Raw genomic sequence first — 17,024 nt, forward strand, 5'->3', positions numbered from 1 at the left:
TAAATACCCATATTAATATATAAAATAATTTTTTTAAAACAAAATTTTATTAAAATAAATAAAATTATAAATCTTTATTTAAACTTACATATTTTTTTATATAATTAAAAATAAAATAAAACATATGTATTAAAATCTCATTGCAACAAACTTTAGAATCCCCTTGCATCATATATGATATTATAATATGTATGGATTAAAAAAGTGTTAATGTCATCATCCGAAAAAATAAAATCCCTTAACGTCTCCTTAATCTAGTCATCCGAAAAATTAGCATTCCCTCAAAGTCAACATGAGAGAAGAAGCTGTCCATTAGATTACTTCCAAAAATAAAATAAAAAACACTGTAATAAAAAACACGTGTATATTGGATTCCCATTCTCGGGAATACTTCCAAACCACAGATGATTGAAATGAAAACAGTTCTTTCAGATCCGAAAGGATGTAAATCGGCGATACAGCGACCCTTTGAGTGCGCTAAATATGGAACACAACTTTTCCAGATTTAGAGGATTAGGTGGTATCGTAGAGACTAATTCTCTACTAAGTATGTTTTGTTAGTAGGATTTTCAATTAGCATAATTATATTAATAAATGTATTTGATAAATGTAGATAGGTTTATGTAAATCACATTCACAATCACAGTTTAAAATGTAGTTAACATAGGTTGATTATCGTCATTGGATATAAATTTAATATTAATATCAATATAAAAATATATAAATAATATAATAATTATTATTATATTTAAAATAATATTATCATTGTAACTCAAGGGAATAACAAATCCAAGACATTAATACTAAAAACTTAAGGAATTATAATGCCAAGAGAATAAGAATAAACTTAAAGGAATAATATCACACCCTATGAAAATGAACCTTCCAATTAATAAATCTAACGCACTAATAACTTTATGAATATGAACTTTCTAATTAATAAATCTAACGCACGAATATTATAAATCCAATGAGATAATTAGTGCAAGGGAATAATATCAAATCCCTCGAATATGAACTCTTAGATTAGTAAACTCAAGGGATAGATATTATAAACCCAAGGCAAAAATACTATAATCTCGAGGGACTATGAATTGAAGGAACAATATTAAACGCAAGGGATCAACATTATAAACGAAAGGTATATAAACCCCAAGATAGATATTATAAACCGTAAAAAAACATGTTTAATATTATAAGCTCAAGGGAATAATAAACCCATGGGATTTATACTATAAAAGGAAGGGATTATTTACCCAATGGAATAATATTAAACCCTAGGAAGATGAACCCTGACACTATTAAACCCTGGAATTGATATTATAAACCCAATGAACTAATTTCAAACCCTAGGAATATGGATCCCTACATTAATAAACTGAAGGAGTTGATATTATAAACCCAAGGGAAAAACAACAAATTGATATTATAAACCTAAGGGAATAATAAACCCGAGGGATCAATACTAAAACCTGAAGAGATCATGAACCGAAAGGAACAATATTTCACCCAATGGATAAATATTATAAACCCAATGTATATACACCCAAAGAAAAATATTTCTAACCCTAAAATAAACATTGTTGACAACCCTTGACCATGGTTGACTTCTGTAAAGAGACAATCATTGTCAGAATGCGACATTGGATAATCGTTGCCTCTGCTTGACCATATTTGTCATAATGCAACATTGAACGAGGGTTAAGTATGGTTGACTTTGATATTGAAGAAATCTTTGTCGCAATGCGAAACTCAACCATAGTCGGGCATGGTTGAATGTCACATTGTAACAAATATTGTCTCAATATGAAAGTGAACCATCATGATGCATGGTCAAGCATGTGTAGTGAATAGTTTATAATATTTTTCTTTGGGTTTAAATACCCTACAATGCATATTTGCTGCCCATGCTCAATCATGGTCAAAGATGGGCTACCATTGACAACCATGGTCACTCATATTATGTGAAACCAAGGATGGTCAACCATGGTCAATCTTGGTTAACCCTTTGAATAATAAACCCAAGGGATTGATACTACAAAGGCAACAAAATAATAAACCAGAGGGATTAATACTATAACCCCAAGGCATTATGTACCCAAGGCAATAATATTAAACCCAAGGGATGAACATTATAAACCCAATTTGTAAATACCCAAAGATAAATATTATTAACCTTAAAATAAACATGGTTGACCATGCATGCAGATGGTTGATTTACATATTGAGATAATTGTTGTCAATGCAACATACATCGATTGTTGATAATGTTTGTTTGAGCATTATTGATTAGCATATCGACACATTTTTTTCACAAGATGACGTTGGGCCATCGTTGAGCAAAGTTGATTTACGATATCTTTGCCACCATGCGATGTTAGAGCATGAATGACCATGATTGATTTCACACAGCAAGGGTGGCCATGGTTGACCTTCATTGACAATGATCGACAGCAACTAAGCGTGATTGATATTTTAAAAGAAAACGAATAATTAACCATGTTCCAATAATATTAAAAACCAACGGATTATAAACCATAGGGAACAACATTAAACCAAATGCAACATTATAAACCCAAAATATACAAACATAATTGGCTATAATTGACCATCAGCGATTTTTATAGCAAGACAATCTTCAATTAAGCTATCCAGAAAATACTTAACGATAAAAAAAAAAGCTCTCCATTAAAATACTTAAAAAAATAAAAATAAAAAATCACATATTCCCATGGTCGGAAAAATAAGCTCTCCATTAGAATACTTCAAAAAAAACAAATAAAAAACACAGACGTACATTGGATTCGCATGGTCGGAAATACTTCCCCACCACAAAGGATGTAAACAGGTGATACAGCGACCCTTTGAGTGCGCTAGAGATGGAACAGAACTTTTCCTGATCCAGAGCAGCATTTGGTGGGGTATTGTAGAGAGTAATTGTCTAACGTCTTTTCTTTTGGTCAGAATTTTAGATATTTTGGAAAACTGCAATTAAATAAATTTAGGGAATTACATAAATACATGATTAGTAAGGTGCAGTTGTACCCTATAAATTTTAGTTTGTTCATTCGAATTGCTCCATATACCAAACTTAACCTATCATTTGAACTTTCAGTTCGTACTTCATTGCAATGGCTCTACTTTCTGTCGCGCCCTTGGCTTCCAAATCGCGCCTTCACAAATCGTTGATCAGTTTTACTCATCACCTTAACTCTCCCCCTACAACAATCCCAACTCTTGGTGTACGCACGCGACGGAAACCTGTGACACCCTCCATTACCATGTGTTCGACAGCCCCTGTATCGGATGATGGTGTAAAGAGACGCATAGCGAATCATCATTCCAACCTCTGGGACGATGAGTTCATACAGTCTCTGTCGACGGCTTATGAGGTTATTTTCATCTTTCAACTTATTTTTTACTTAAAGGTGTATAAATGAGAGGGGATAATGATGGGCTAATTAAATGATAGGCGAATGATGGCGATTCTTATTTCTGATCCTATAGCAATATTAATGCTATCTGACATGTTAGCGATCTGGCATGTTAGCGGAATAGCCATAGCCCTCTGAGCGACAGCACGTGGAGAAAGAGGGCGAGCGTGGAAAGGGCACTCCATGGCTATTCTCCTCGCATGTCCGATAGCATTAATATTACTATAGGGTCGGAAATAAGAATAGCCGGTGATAGCATTAATATTACTATAGGGTCGGAAATAAGAATCGCAGGCGAATGATAGGGTATTTTTATTTGAATGATAGAGTTTTAAGGATGTGGTTTAATGGTTAGATGAGGAAATTGGATCGAAATAGATTTTATAGTTTAATATAAAAATTTACTCTGAACACAATTTTTTAATTTTGAAAATGTTTGAATAGAAAAATAATGATAAAAATATCTTTATCAGAATTACAGATTTTGAAAATATCTCAAACATTTTGATTAATTGCTTGATACTTTTTACCTTATATACTTACTGTGTTGAATGTATATGGGCCAGGCGCCTTCATACCGTGAACGTGCAGAGAGACTTATTAAGGAAGTGAAAGAGATGTTTACTGAAATTGAAGATCGGGTATCAATCACTCCCCTCAATGATCTGCTTTCACGCCTTTCCATGGTTGACAGCATCGAACGTTTGGGAATCGACAGGCATTTCAAAATGGAGATAAAATCAGCGCTGGATTATGTTCACAGGTCAGTTATCGCAGCCTTATCATCATTATATATTTCTGCTTTATATATAATGGCATACACATGGGATTATTAATAGGAGAAATTATTAAATTAATTTGACGTACAGTTACTGGAGCGAGAGAGGCATAGGATGTGGCAGAGAAAGTGGTGTTACTGATCTCAACTCAACTGCACTGGGCCTTCGAACTCTTCGACTACATGGGTACCCCGTGTCTTCAAGTAGGAAGATCCACATTTTATTAAGAAATCACTCGTTTAATTTATTTTATGATTGCAGCAGATTTGATAATACATTATGCATTAATATCAGGTGTATTGGAACAATTTAAAGACGAGAAGGGGCAGTTTGCCAATTCTTCCATGCAAACAGACGGTGAGATGAGAAGTATTCTCAATTTATTTCGGGCCTCGCTCGTCGCCTTTCCCAATGAGAAAGTTATGGAAGACACCGAAGCCTTCTGTAGAACATATTTGAAAGAATCTCTGCAAAAGATTCCGATATCAAGTCTTTCACGAGAGGTGAGGCACGGAGTTTGACAAGGAGCCCTTCAAAACAGATCAACAAAATTTCACAGCAAATTTCTGGTTGATCCAAATTTGAAATTTTTTTATAAGGAGTTTCCAAAAATAGTGAAATGATAGTTTCTGCTAGTCGTTATTTGAATTTTGTCTGTGGCTGCAGATAGAATACGTTATGGAATATGGTTGGCACACAAATCTCCCACGATTGGAAGCACGGAATTACATCGACGTCTTTTCACAGGCCAATCATAAGTATAATGAGTAGGCCATTTATTTTAGCGACCATTTATTTCCCTATCTTAAATTCTACGAAGAAAATTTATTATTTTATAAATATGGTATGAAGAGTTATCATAGATATTAAAAATATATTATAATCACAAATGGCTAATGTTAAATAATATATATAGTTTTGTTAATATTTATCTAATAAAATAGGGAGATGAATTTTGATTTGGGTTATTTAAATTGGATTTTTATTGTATATATGGATTTATCACTCTCAAAAACTATAGGGCACTTTGATTGGGTGACTCATCAAGTTTTTGATTTCAATAAATTTCTGCTAGACTTTAGAGAAATTAGACCAGAAAAACCCACTCAAAAAAGTTTCTAAAAGTCTAACTAAAACAACTCTATAAAATAAGGTTGTAATTTAGTGATTAGTTAATTAATTTTTTTTATTATTAATTTTATTTTTGATCAAATTAGCATAGGTTTATTTTAACTTTGGATTTACTAAGAGTCCAGAGAGATAAAATTTGTTGATATGCAATATTTTTTATAGTAAAAAAATTCATCTAATCACAAAAGTTAATAAATCTAAACTGGTTTTGATAATTTTTCAATTTAATCTTATAATTGTAAAAATAATAATGTAAAACATAATTTTTCATATTAAAATTTAAAGACATATATAATTGACATAAGGGGGTATAAATTGTCAAATGAAATGTGTATTTGCATAACAGTCATGTGCAACTATTCCCCTTGTTCATTCTTGAATGTTAATACAATGCAAATCACCTAATGGAATGGGATGCGTTAATCACGGAGGATAAATAAAACAAGAGAATGCACAAAAGCACTCCATTCGAGCAGAAAGTTTATTTAGAACCCAACAATATATTTATAGATTTTTTTTTTGAAATGAACTTCTTGAACGAATCACTGATGATATTGTAAGCCAACAAACGATATTGATGTGGGACATATTCAAGAATGAATAAGGGGAATAGTTGCACAGCAATATACATTTCACATGACAATTTATATCCCATAGGATGAGATTGACTTGGTCCATCTGAAAGAGATTATATATATATATATTATTATGTAAGTAAAAGAATGTTTTTTAATTTTTAAAATCAAAATAATTTTTTAATAAATATAATAAAATATTATGAATTAAAATGTATATTTTAATAAATAATAAAACATTATAAAATTGTTATTATTTTATTAATGATATTATATTATTAAGAAAAAAGTAGTTCATTGTGATTATTTAAGATTTTATTTCTGTGATAAAAAAAGGAAAGAAGTATTTTAAGGTTAGTGACTCTGAAATTGGTAATGGGGTAAATGTTATGGAAATGAGAACAAATGTGAGTAAGGGCAACAATCCAAGAGAGCGTTTTCATCTTCGACTTTCTTAGTATGCAAAAGATTCTTTAGTCCCAAGGAATCTTGGAAATAGACCAAAGTTTCACTCCTGAACTCATGAGAATTAGTTATGATCCTTGCAATATTCATTAGCTTCTTGGAACTAGTTAATACAGAAAAGTAATTCTGGTTAGCAAGCATAAAGTTGATTAACTCTTTATAATACCTTAACTTTCTTTTCCTCTCTCACTCTTTATTACTCTACCACTTTATTACTCTACCACTTATTTTTAAATTTAAAAATAATGTCTCTATTATTCTTGTTTCCTAAAAATATCTGATCTTTGTCAAGTTTTACTTAATAAATTTTCCCGTTGAGGGCACTTCAATAATTTATCTGGTTGCAGCCGGGTAACTGATTTTGATTATCTCATATACATATAATTAATTTTTTGAACAATTCGATAGTGTGATTTCGTTAGATAAGTGGGATATTGTTATTTGGCCTTCTATTTTCCAAACAATCAAATCTGTTCTGGATATTTCAGTTTCCGGATAGTATTTCAGTTGTCATCAGTTAGATTTTATTTTTTCAGGATGGCATTTATGGACGCCGAGAAACTTTTAGAACTTGCAAAATTGGAGTTTAATATATTTCACTTAATACAACAGAGGGAGTTAAAATATATCTCCAGGTGATGAGCTTTCTCATTGGATTATATTTTTTTCTCACGCAAATTTGGATGTGAAGAGTCTCATGGTTTCCTATATTCTATGAATTTGTGGATAGATGGTGGGAGAATTCGGGTTTCTCTCAGTTGACTTTTGCTCGGCATCGTCACGTGGAATTCTACACTTTGGCATCTTGCTTTGTCATTGATCCTAAACATTCTGCATACCGACTCATCTTTGCCAAAATGTGTCATCTTGTCACGGTTCTCGACGATATCTACGACACCTTTGGAACGATGGACGAACTCCAACTTTTCACAGCGGCAGTTAAGAGGTGCTACCAGTTTCTTGTTTCTTGTAATGCCTCTGCATCAAAGAATATTTTCTTGTTTCTGTAATTTGTGGTTATAATTGCATGTGATCAGATGGGATCCGTCCGCTACAGAGTGGCTTCCACAATATATGAAAGGAGTGTACATGGTGCTTTACGAAACCGTACTTGAAATGGTGCAACAGGGAGAGAAATCCCAAGGCCAAGACACAATCAACTATGCTCGACAGGCTGTATGAACAATAAGGATTCATAGTCATTTTTGTGAAAACAAATATTTTTCTTTGGCAAGATTGCATTGCCCATAGATTTCACTCGACTAGTTAGTGATGACTTAATTTTATTTGCTTGTGTATCTGCAGTTGGAGGCCTTTATTGATTCGTTCATGAAAGAAGCAGAGTGGATCTCCACTGGTTATCTGCCAACGTTCGAGGAGTACTGCAAGAACGGAAAAGTTAGTTTTGGTTATACTATAATCCAATTGCAACTCACTCTCACATTGGACATTCCCCCTCCTCACCACAACCTGCAGGAAATTGACTTTCCATCGACGTTCAGTAGCTTGGCATCTGCCATCCTTCGATTGAAAAGTGACACTCGTGGTCACAAGGTACGACCTATATCGATGTCAATGCAAATGAAATAATTTTTGCATTGCATTCTGTGATTGATTTTTTTACTAGTTTTGGTTAAATTACAGTTCATGACTCTAAAATTGGCAAGGGGAATGCAGGCAGAACAAGCCCGTGGAGAAGCAGCTTCGTGTATATCATGTTATATGAAAGAGAATCCTGGATTAACAGAGGAAGATGCTGTCAATCATATTAATGCAATGGCCAATGACTTAATTAAAGAATTAAATTGGGAGTTTCTTAAACCAGACAGCAATGTTCCCATCTCCTCCAAGAAATATGCATTTGACATCACCAGAGCTCTCCTTCATGGCTACAAATACCGGGATGGGTACAGCATCGCCACCAATGAAATGAAGAATTTGGTCATGATAACCGTGCTCAAGCCCATCCCTTTGTAACCACACTTCATATCTACATTCATGGCCGTACGTGGTTTCTTGCCCGACTCTATTCTCGATACAAACCTGAAGGTTGCTTCTGGGTTGACATGTTGATAAGCTGTATCTTTGAAACATTTATCTTCGCAAATTTAGTTTCTCCAATCTGTCCATAAAAAATTCCTCATATACAGAGCTTATATTTGAGTATATCGAATTTTTTTGAATAGCATGACAAAGACCCTAGAGTTTGAAAAAGTGTTAAATACCGTTACACACATTTAAATCTCTTCAGAACACATGATGTCAAAAGAAATGAGTACAATTCTCTCTTATATATATATATATGTTGGTTTATTTAAAAAAATAACTTAGTAATTTTTCCAAAAAGTATAAAGGGACAAGTAAAAGATTTTTAAATTGGATTTTTACTCAAAATTATTTATAGATTTTTGACAATAATAAATTATGTCAAAGTTTAGATATTCAACTCCATAAATTTCTAATTGGAATAATTTAATAAGTTTGGCACAACTTGCAAGTGTATAATCCTATATAATCTATCTCACTCTCTAACTGAACCTAGTTAACACTTAGCCAATTTTTGAGTCCTCAAAACTCCTACCTAGTTAACACTTAGCCAATTTTTGAGTCCTCAAAACTCCTATTTTCTTTCGGTGTTCCTTGAGGAAATTAGCCCCTATTATTTAAGAAATTCCCTCAATTAAATTGCGCAATTCCTCTAGGATCATTCTTTGACTGCATACACCACCTGTACACATTGCAATAGTCTACAACCGAAAATACACTGCCTTGGAATCTCCATCTCAATAACATAACTCGAATTCTCTCCATGCAACAATTATTATGGGTTTATTGATCGGTTAACTGGATGATCACTGGGTGTGACTAAAGTCACATTGCACAACTTGACCTCCCATTAGTTCCTCCAATAATTAGAACTAGTTTAATTGATAATAACTCAATTTAACTGAAATAGATTGCTACAAATTAGCAATCAATCATACTGAATTGAACTCAAGCTTCCCAAATTGAATTAATTGAGTTAACTGAGTGACAAGTGTCATGTTACCTTAGTTAACTACCTCTAAGATTTCTGTTGAAATGGAAATTTTAATTTTCTCTAGTTTGACCAAGGCAAGGTCAAACTGAGATTTTCTTGCTGCATTTTTAACACTCCCTCTGAATAAGGAAGGGATTATCAGCCACCCCTATCTTGAACCTATGGAACTCGAACTTCCCTCTTGACAGTACCTTTGTCAAAATGTCAGCATCTCGTTCCTCTATCAAAATGTACTGCAACAACATTATCCGCCTCTGCACACAATCCCGTAAATGGTGATACCAAATATCTATATGGATGGATTGATCATGAAAAACAATATTTTCAGAGAGCTTGATGCAACTATGATTATCACAGTAGATCACAGTTGGATCCATCGTCTAACCAAACAATCCACCACGTATCTTTCTCATCAAGATCGCCTCACAAACTACTTGACTTGCAGCCATGTATTTTTCTTCTGCCGAGCTCAATGCCATAGATATTTGCTTCCTACTATACCAATAAACTGTTGCGGACCCAACACTAAAAATTCCACCAGATGTACTCTTTCATTTTGATGGAATCCCCTCCCATTCTGCATCTATGAAGTCACACAATTTCACACCCTCTGTCCATCTGTACCAAATTCCAAAATAGGTAATGCCTCTAAGGTACTGCAGAACATGCTTTGTTGCCCTCCAAAATAATTTGGTTGGCCTAACCATAGCTTGGCTTAGTTGGTTGACTGCATAATACATATATGGTTGTGTGTTCACAAGATACATTAGTGAACCCACCAACTTTTAGTAAACAGTCGCATCCACTTCTTGAAGTGTCATCCTCTTTCCTCTAGTTTGTCACTAGAGGTGTCTCCATGGGTTTGCAACTATCCATGTGGAACCTCTGAAGTATCTCGTTGACACACTTGCCCTGAGAGACAAACAATTCCCCATTTTCTTTCCATACTTCCAATTCGAGGAAGTAATGCATGAGACACATGTCCCAAACACTATTCTTTACAATGTATTTATACTCCTCCACCATTGCATCAACCCTCACAGGTTTCTCTATTGCTTCCTCAAAAGAGGATTCCTTAGTCTCTACAAGCTCAGTCATTAGAGCCATGTAGCTAGTGTACCGATATGGTGATCTTCTCTGATTGCGCTGATTTGAAGGAGCACCCACATTCTCCCTCGCATCCTACACAAGTCTCTCAGCTTTTGTGGTCCTTTTTCTTCCTTCTCTGGATGGTTCTAATTGAGTGGTTGTCTCCACTCTCTACTCCTCGAATTTTTCATGCTTCACAACTTCCTTAGGTTCCTCCTTTGGAGTTAAAATATCCTCTTTTAGTGGGATCTGAAACTCCCTCTCAAGAGAGCACCACATGGCTTTATCTTTGTCAAATTTTACATTCCTTCGCACAACTGTCATTCTGATGGATGACAAGTACACACAGTAGGTGTGGGAATTTTATGTGTAATAAAAAAATACCCCCAATTCTATTGTTAGTTCTACATTCTTCCTTGATTATTTAGAGACATGACAGTAAATAGAGGCTCCAAAAATCCTGAATTTCGACACATCTAGCTTCCTCCCTGAGAAAGACTCCTTCGGTGTAATCATGCCTAAAATCTGCTGAGGACTCATGTTATGTAAATATATTGATATGTTGCATGCCTCAACTCACAAGTGCATAGGTAGGCCTTGGTCATGCAACATCACCCTCGTTGCTCCCACAATGCTACAACTCTTTCTCTCAGCCACCCCATTTTGTTGTTGGTTGTGAGGTGCTATCAATTCCCATTAAATTCCTTCTTTTGCAAAAAAAAAAATTAAATTCATTCGACACAAACTCACTTCCATTATCAATCATGGTCAAGGATGGGCTACCATGCTCAATCATGGTCGAAGATGGGCTACCATGTTCAATCATGGTCAAAGATTGGCTGCCCATGCTCAATCATGGTCAAAGATGGGCTACCATTGACAACCATGGTCACCCATATTATGTGAAACTAATGATGGTCAACCATTGTCAATCTTGGTTGAACCCGTTGATTAATAAACCAAAGGGATTGATACTACAAAGGCAACAAAATAATAAACTGAAGGGATTAATACTATAACCCCAAAGGATAATGTACCCAAGGCAATAATATTAAACCCAAGGGATGGATATTATAAACCAAATTTGTAAATACCTAAAGATAAATATTATTAACCTTAAAATAAACATGGTTGACCATGCATGCAGATGGTTTATTTACATATTGAGACAATCATTCACAATGTGACATATGACGGTCATTGATGATGTTTGAGCATGATTGATTACCATATCGACACAATCTTTTTCACAATATGATGTTGGGTCGTCATTGACCAAACTTGATTTACGATATCATTGCCCCCATGCGACGTCAGAGCATGGTTGACCATGATTGATTTTACATAGCACGGGTAACCATGGTTGACCAAGGTAAACCAATATTGAGCCTGACTGATGAAGATTGACCTTCATTGACAATGATCGACCGTGAATGAGCGTGATTGATATTTTAAAGGAAAACAAATAATTAACCATATTCCAATAATATTAAAAGCAATCAAATTATAAACCATAAAGAACAACATTAAACCAAATACAACAGTGTAAACCCAAGGTATACAAACCATAACATAAATATTATAAACCCATAAATAAACATAGTTGGCTATGATTGACTATCATCAATTTTTATAATAAAACAATCTTCAATTAGACTATCCAGAAAATACTTAACCATAGTAAAATCTTTCCATTAAAATACTTAAAAAAAAAACAAATAAAAAACACATACGTATATTGGATTCCCATGGTCGGAAAAATAAGCTCTCCATTAAAATACTTCAAAAAAAACAAATAAAAAACACACATGGATTTTGGATTCCCATGGTCGGAAATACTTCCCAGCGATAAAGATTGGAACCAGTAAAACAACGACCCTTTGAGTGCGCTAAATATGGAACACAACTTTTCCTGATCCAGAGCAGCGTTTGGTGGGGTATTGTAGAGAGTAATTGTTTAACGTATTTTCTATTGGTCAGATATTTTGGAAAATTGCAATTAGATAAAGTTGAAAGAAATTCAGTACACAGCTACAGTTGGTAACTAATCGTAAAACTACACATGAATTAACAGAACATGAAGCAGCTACGGCTGCGTACAATTTGGACTGTGCGTCCTAAATTTGCATCACCACAACAAAATACTACTGCTACAAGAAATACAGCTACAACTGCATTACAACTCAGACTGTGAGTTCGGACACTCTGCATACCTCTTCTATCACAGATCAATTGAATTTATACATAAATTAAGTCGGTTAATTGCCCCTTCAATTTGAAAGGGTTATGGTGGTGATGATTCTTGGAACGTTAAACAGATCATGGTAGTGGCACCTTTTCAATGCAAGACAAGCCATGGCGGTGAGGCAGTGTCCGATGCAATGGTGGCGGTGTGTTGTCAGGAGTAATTATTTCCAACACTCCCCCTTAATTACGACTAACAACTTAACCATGACTTAATAAAACTTAAACATGCCTGTTGGTCTAAGTCTCAGCTAGGCTTACAATGATTCAAAAACTTTGACATGGACACTTTTGCTAGATTTTATTTTCCTTTTCTTCTAGATTCTATATCCTCTGAACTGCGTCATCTTTGTCTTTTTGGCGTAGGTTCCAAATTTCAATTTCTTCATTTGTTGTTGCAGCTCTACCAAAACATAGAAAATCATTTCAGGGTGTCCATGGACGTCTTTTACCTCTTCAAAAATATGTTTGTATGTGGACCACTGCCACATGTCATCTTCTATAGTTTGTTCTTCATCATCAATCTTCTGATTATCATTTTGCTGCAACATAAGTTCATAATAAAATTTAATCTCTTTCAGGCAACAATACATGAAAATTTCAATTCATAGCTACAATTTCTATACAGGCATCATAAATACATGGTTTTTCAAGCCATGCTTCAAGAAACTTTAATTCTTCTTCATGTTTTGTTGCTTCATCTCGGTTGCTTCTAGCATCTGCACACACAAAATTATTTTTCAATTTATAGAAAAAAACATTTTGAGAACCATATTGGTTCAATTCATTTTGGTCTCGACTGAGAGCTTTCTCTTCTTCTTCCTTCTTTAACTTTGTGGATGTCTCGTAATCTTGAGTCTCCACCTTTGCTTCTACAAATAGGTTTTCTTCCACTTGATTTTTAGACACAAGTGGATCTTCCATGCTTCATTGGAAGTTGTAGCTTGTGCTACCTTGCAAAAATAATTCTCATCCAATCCTTGTTTTATAAATATTAATGCTAACTCATCACATACTTCATCATATTGGTTATAAGACCAACGTTCAATTAAGTCTTTAGCTCGAAGAAAAGTAAGAATTCTAATAACCCATAAATCAAAATATTTACCAGTAAACATAGGTGGTGGTAGCAAATCAAAGCTACACCAATGACCTTCGATTTCTTCTTTGTCTTTGGCTAGACTTCTCAGTTCCTTGGCTTTAGCCTGAACTTCTTTAAACATGAAAACGATCTTTTCCTTTTCTTTTCGATTCATTTTCTTAATATGCTTCAATCGTGCTTTGCGACCCATGATGGTTACCTTTCCTCTGTCTTATAGCTACTTTCGTGATTGCATGAATATATCTTCCATATCTCCCCGGAAAAAAATATAATGTTTAATATGCGCCCCCATAAGGCACAATCTTCAAAAAGAATGTCAAGCTTGACAAAACACCAAAATATTTTGAATCTTATAGCTACTTTTGTAATTGCATGAATATATCTTCCATATCTCCCACGAAAAAAATATGATGTTTAATATACGCCCCCATAAAGCACAATTTTAAAAAAAAGTTTCAAGCTTGACAAAACACCAAAATATTTTGAAAACTAATACATTTTTATAAAGCCCAAAATGTTCTTCAAATACACTATTTAATAAACCTTTACTTTTTCCAAAACTTGTAATCCAAATGGACTTAACCGCTAAGCAACCTTTCAAATAAATATTTCTCAAATCTTTTGAAGCTTTCCCCCATGCTTTAACTTCATACAAGTGCCTTCCTTTTAAAAGGAATCAATTTTGAAAACCTTTTATAAGACCAAATATGTCTACCAATAAGTATATCTGTGCCGTGGGCTTTAGCCTCACATAAAAAATTTCTGTTTAAATCCTTTTTCGATTTATGACTTATGGTTTAACATATCCATACATAAAGCATAATAAAAAACACTTGCCATCCAATTAAAATCTTTGAACTCTTTAATTTTGTCCGCCAATAAACTTACACACAATTTTTAACTTTGTGTTGATATTTGCTACCTTGGATTTCTGGTGCTCCTTCGAAAAAACTTTATGAAGAAACCTCTTCCTCTTTTTGAAATGAGGCTTTGACTCTCCTTCGAAACGAGCCACTTCTCAAACCAGTGGAGCGTTGTTCACACGCTGATTGGGACTGGTACTGCATAAAATTTGACACTTTCTCTGCACTCTTGCACGAACAGGCTGCAACTCGCCACGCTACGATGTCTACTCTACTTCACACTCTCAGATGTTTTTCACATGCTTATGGACGGTTCTTGGCATTACATGACTCTTTTGCACTCTCAATTGGCCAGCAACACCATTCAGGTCGTGGCTCATAGCAAACCGACTCCAAACAATAACGTTGTTTCCGTCACCATAGACTAAGAGCGAACTCAGCGACTGAACAGATTCACACTCAACCTTCATGATTCTCCATGTTCAATTCCAGAACTGGATCTTGCTAGTCTGGTTCATTATCTGGCTCTATTGGACCAACATCTCTATAACTCGATTCGACCACGCATAGCGATGGAGTCTCACCCAATAAGTTCTCTTTGGCTTACCTATTCGACCAGCAGCTCTGTAACTCGATTCGACCATGCATAGCGATGGAGTCTCACGCATAGCAATGGAGTCTCACCCAATAAGTTCTCTTTGGCTTACTAACTGGCTCTGATACCACTTGAAAGAAACAGAGCACCGGGCAGCGCTCTGATACCAATGGAAAGAAATTCAGTAAACTACTACAACTGGTAACTAATCGTAAAACTACACATGAACTAACAGAACATGAAGCAGCTACTATTGCGTACAATTCAGATTGTGCGTCCTAACTCTGCATCACGAGAGGTGAGGCACGGAGTTTGACAAGGAGCACTAAAAAACGGATGAACAAAATTTCACAGCAAATTTCTCGTTGATCCAAATTTGAAATTTTTTTATACGGAGTTTCCAAAAATAGTCAAATAATAGTTTCTGCTAGTCATTACATCAGCGTCTTGAAGGTTTTTATAATGATTTGAATTTTGTTTGTGGTTGCAGATAGAATACGTTATGGAATATGGTTGGCACACGAATCTCGCACAATTGGAAGCAAGGAATTACATTGACGTCTTTCCACAGGCCAATAACAATAAGTATAATATTAATGAGTAACAATAAGTATAATATTAATGAGTAGGCCATTTATTTTAGCGGCCAACTAGAGGTTTCAGAATCTTAGCCACATATTTAACTAATTCATAGGTAGGAGAACCAATGGTATTGACTATTGGTCTAAGAGGGACCCCCTCCTTATGGATTTTTGGTAATCCATAGATTCGAGGTATAACCTCACAGGATGGAATCAGCTTCTTTTTCATTTTATAAAAGAGTCTGTATTACCAATTGGAGGTTTCAAAATCTTAGCCACATACTTAACTAATTCATAGGTAGGAGAACCAATGGTGTTGACTATTGGTCTAAGAGGGACCCCCTCCTTATGGATTTTTGGTAATCCATAGATTCGAGGTATAACCTCACAGGATGGAATCAACTTCTTTTTCATTTTATAAAAGGGTCTGTGTTACCAACTAGAGGTTTCAGAATATTAGCCACATACTTAGCTAATTCATAGGTGGGAGAACCAATGGTGTTGACTATTGGTCTAGGAGGGACCCCCTCCTTCTGGATTTTTGGTAATCCATAGATTCGAGGTATAACCTCACAGGATAGAATCAACTTCTTTTTCATTTTATAAATGAGTCCGCGTTGCCAACTAGAGGTTTCAAAATCTTAGCCACATACTTAGCTAATTTGTAGGTAGGAGAACCAATGGTGTTGACTATTGGTCTAAGAGGGACCCCCTCCTTATGGATTTTTGGTAATCCATAGATTCGAGGTATAACCTCACAGGATGGAATTAGCTTCTTTTTCATTTTATAAAAGAGTTTGTGTTACCAACTAGAGGTTTCATAATCTTAGCCACATACTTAGCTAATTCATAGGTAGGAGAACCAATGGTGTTGACTATTGGTCTAAGAGGGACCCCCTCCTTATGGATTTTTGGTAATCCATAGATTCGAGGTATAACGTCACATGATGGAATCAACGTCTTTTTCATTTTATAAAAGAGTTTGCGTTACCAACTAGAGGTTTCAGAATCTTAGCCACATACTTAGCTAATTCATAGGTAAGAGAACCAATGGTGTTGACTATTTTCCACTAGATTGATGAAACTTCCAAGTTCAAAAGTTCCAAGAAAGTGTCTCATTTATGTC

At 34.7% G+C, this 17,024-nt stretch overlaps 1 protein-coding gene across 1 annotated transcript; it reads left to right on the forward strand.

The window, feature by feature from the left end:
• Positions 1-3,110: 3,110 nt before the first annotated feature.
• Positions 3,111-8,505, forward strand: LOC149171489 (alpha terpineol synthase, chloroplastic-like). The gene is made up of 10 exons (XM_089427474.1): positions 3,111-3,392; positions 4,001-4,197; positions 4,304-4,416; positions 4,508-4,716; positions 4,880-4,971; positions 6,921-7,019; positions 7,115-7,330; positions 7,422-7,560; positions 7,690-7,938; positions 8,062-8,505. Exons 1-10 carry the CDS (start codon positions 3,132-3,134, stop codon positions 8,359-8,361), a joined length of 1,875 nt encoding a protein of 624 aa, XP_089283600.1. The 5' UTR covers positions 3,111-3,131; the 3' UTR covers positions 8,362-8,505.
• Positions 8,506-17,024: the final 8,519 nt, after the last annotated feature.

Source organism: Pinus tabuliformis, chromosome 4_2 (genome assembly GCF_031772625.1).
Source record: "Pinus tabuliformis cultivar Carrire ecotype Pingquan chromosome 4_2, CPIR1, whole genome shotgun sequence".
NCBI classification, from domain to species: domain Eukaryota; kingdom Viridiplantae; phylum Streptophyta; class Pinopsida; order Pinales; family Pinaceae; genus Pinus; species Pinus tabuliformis.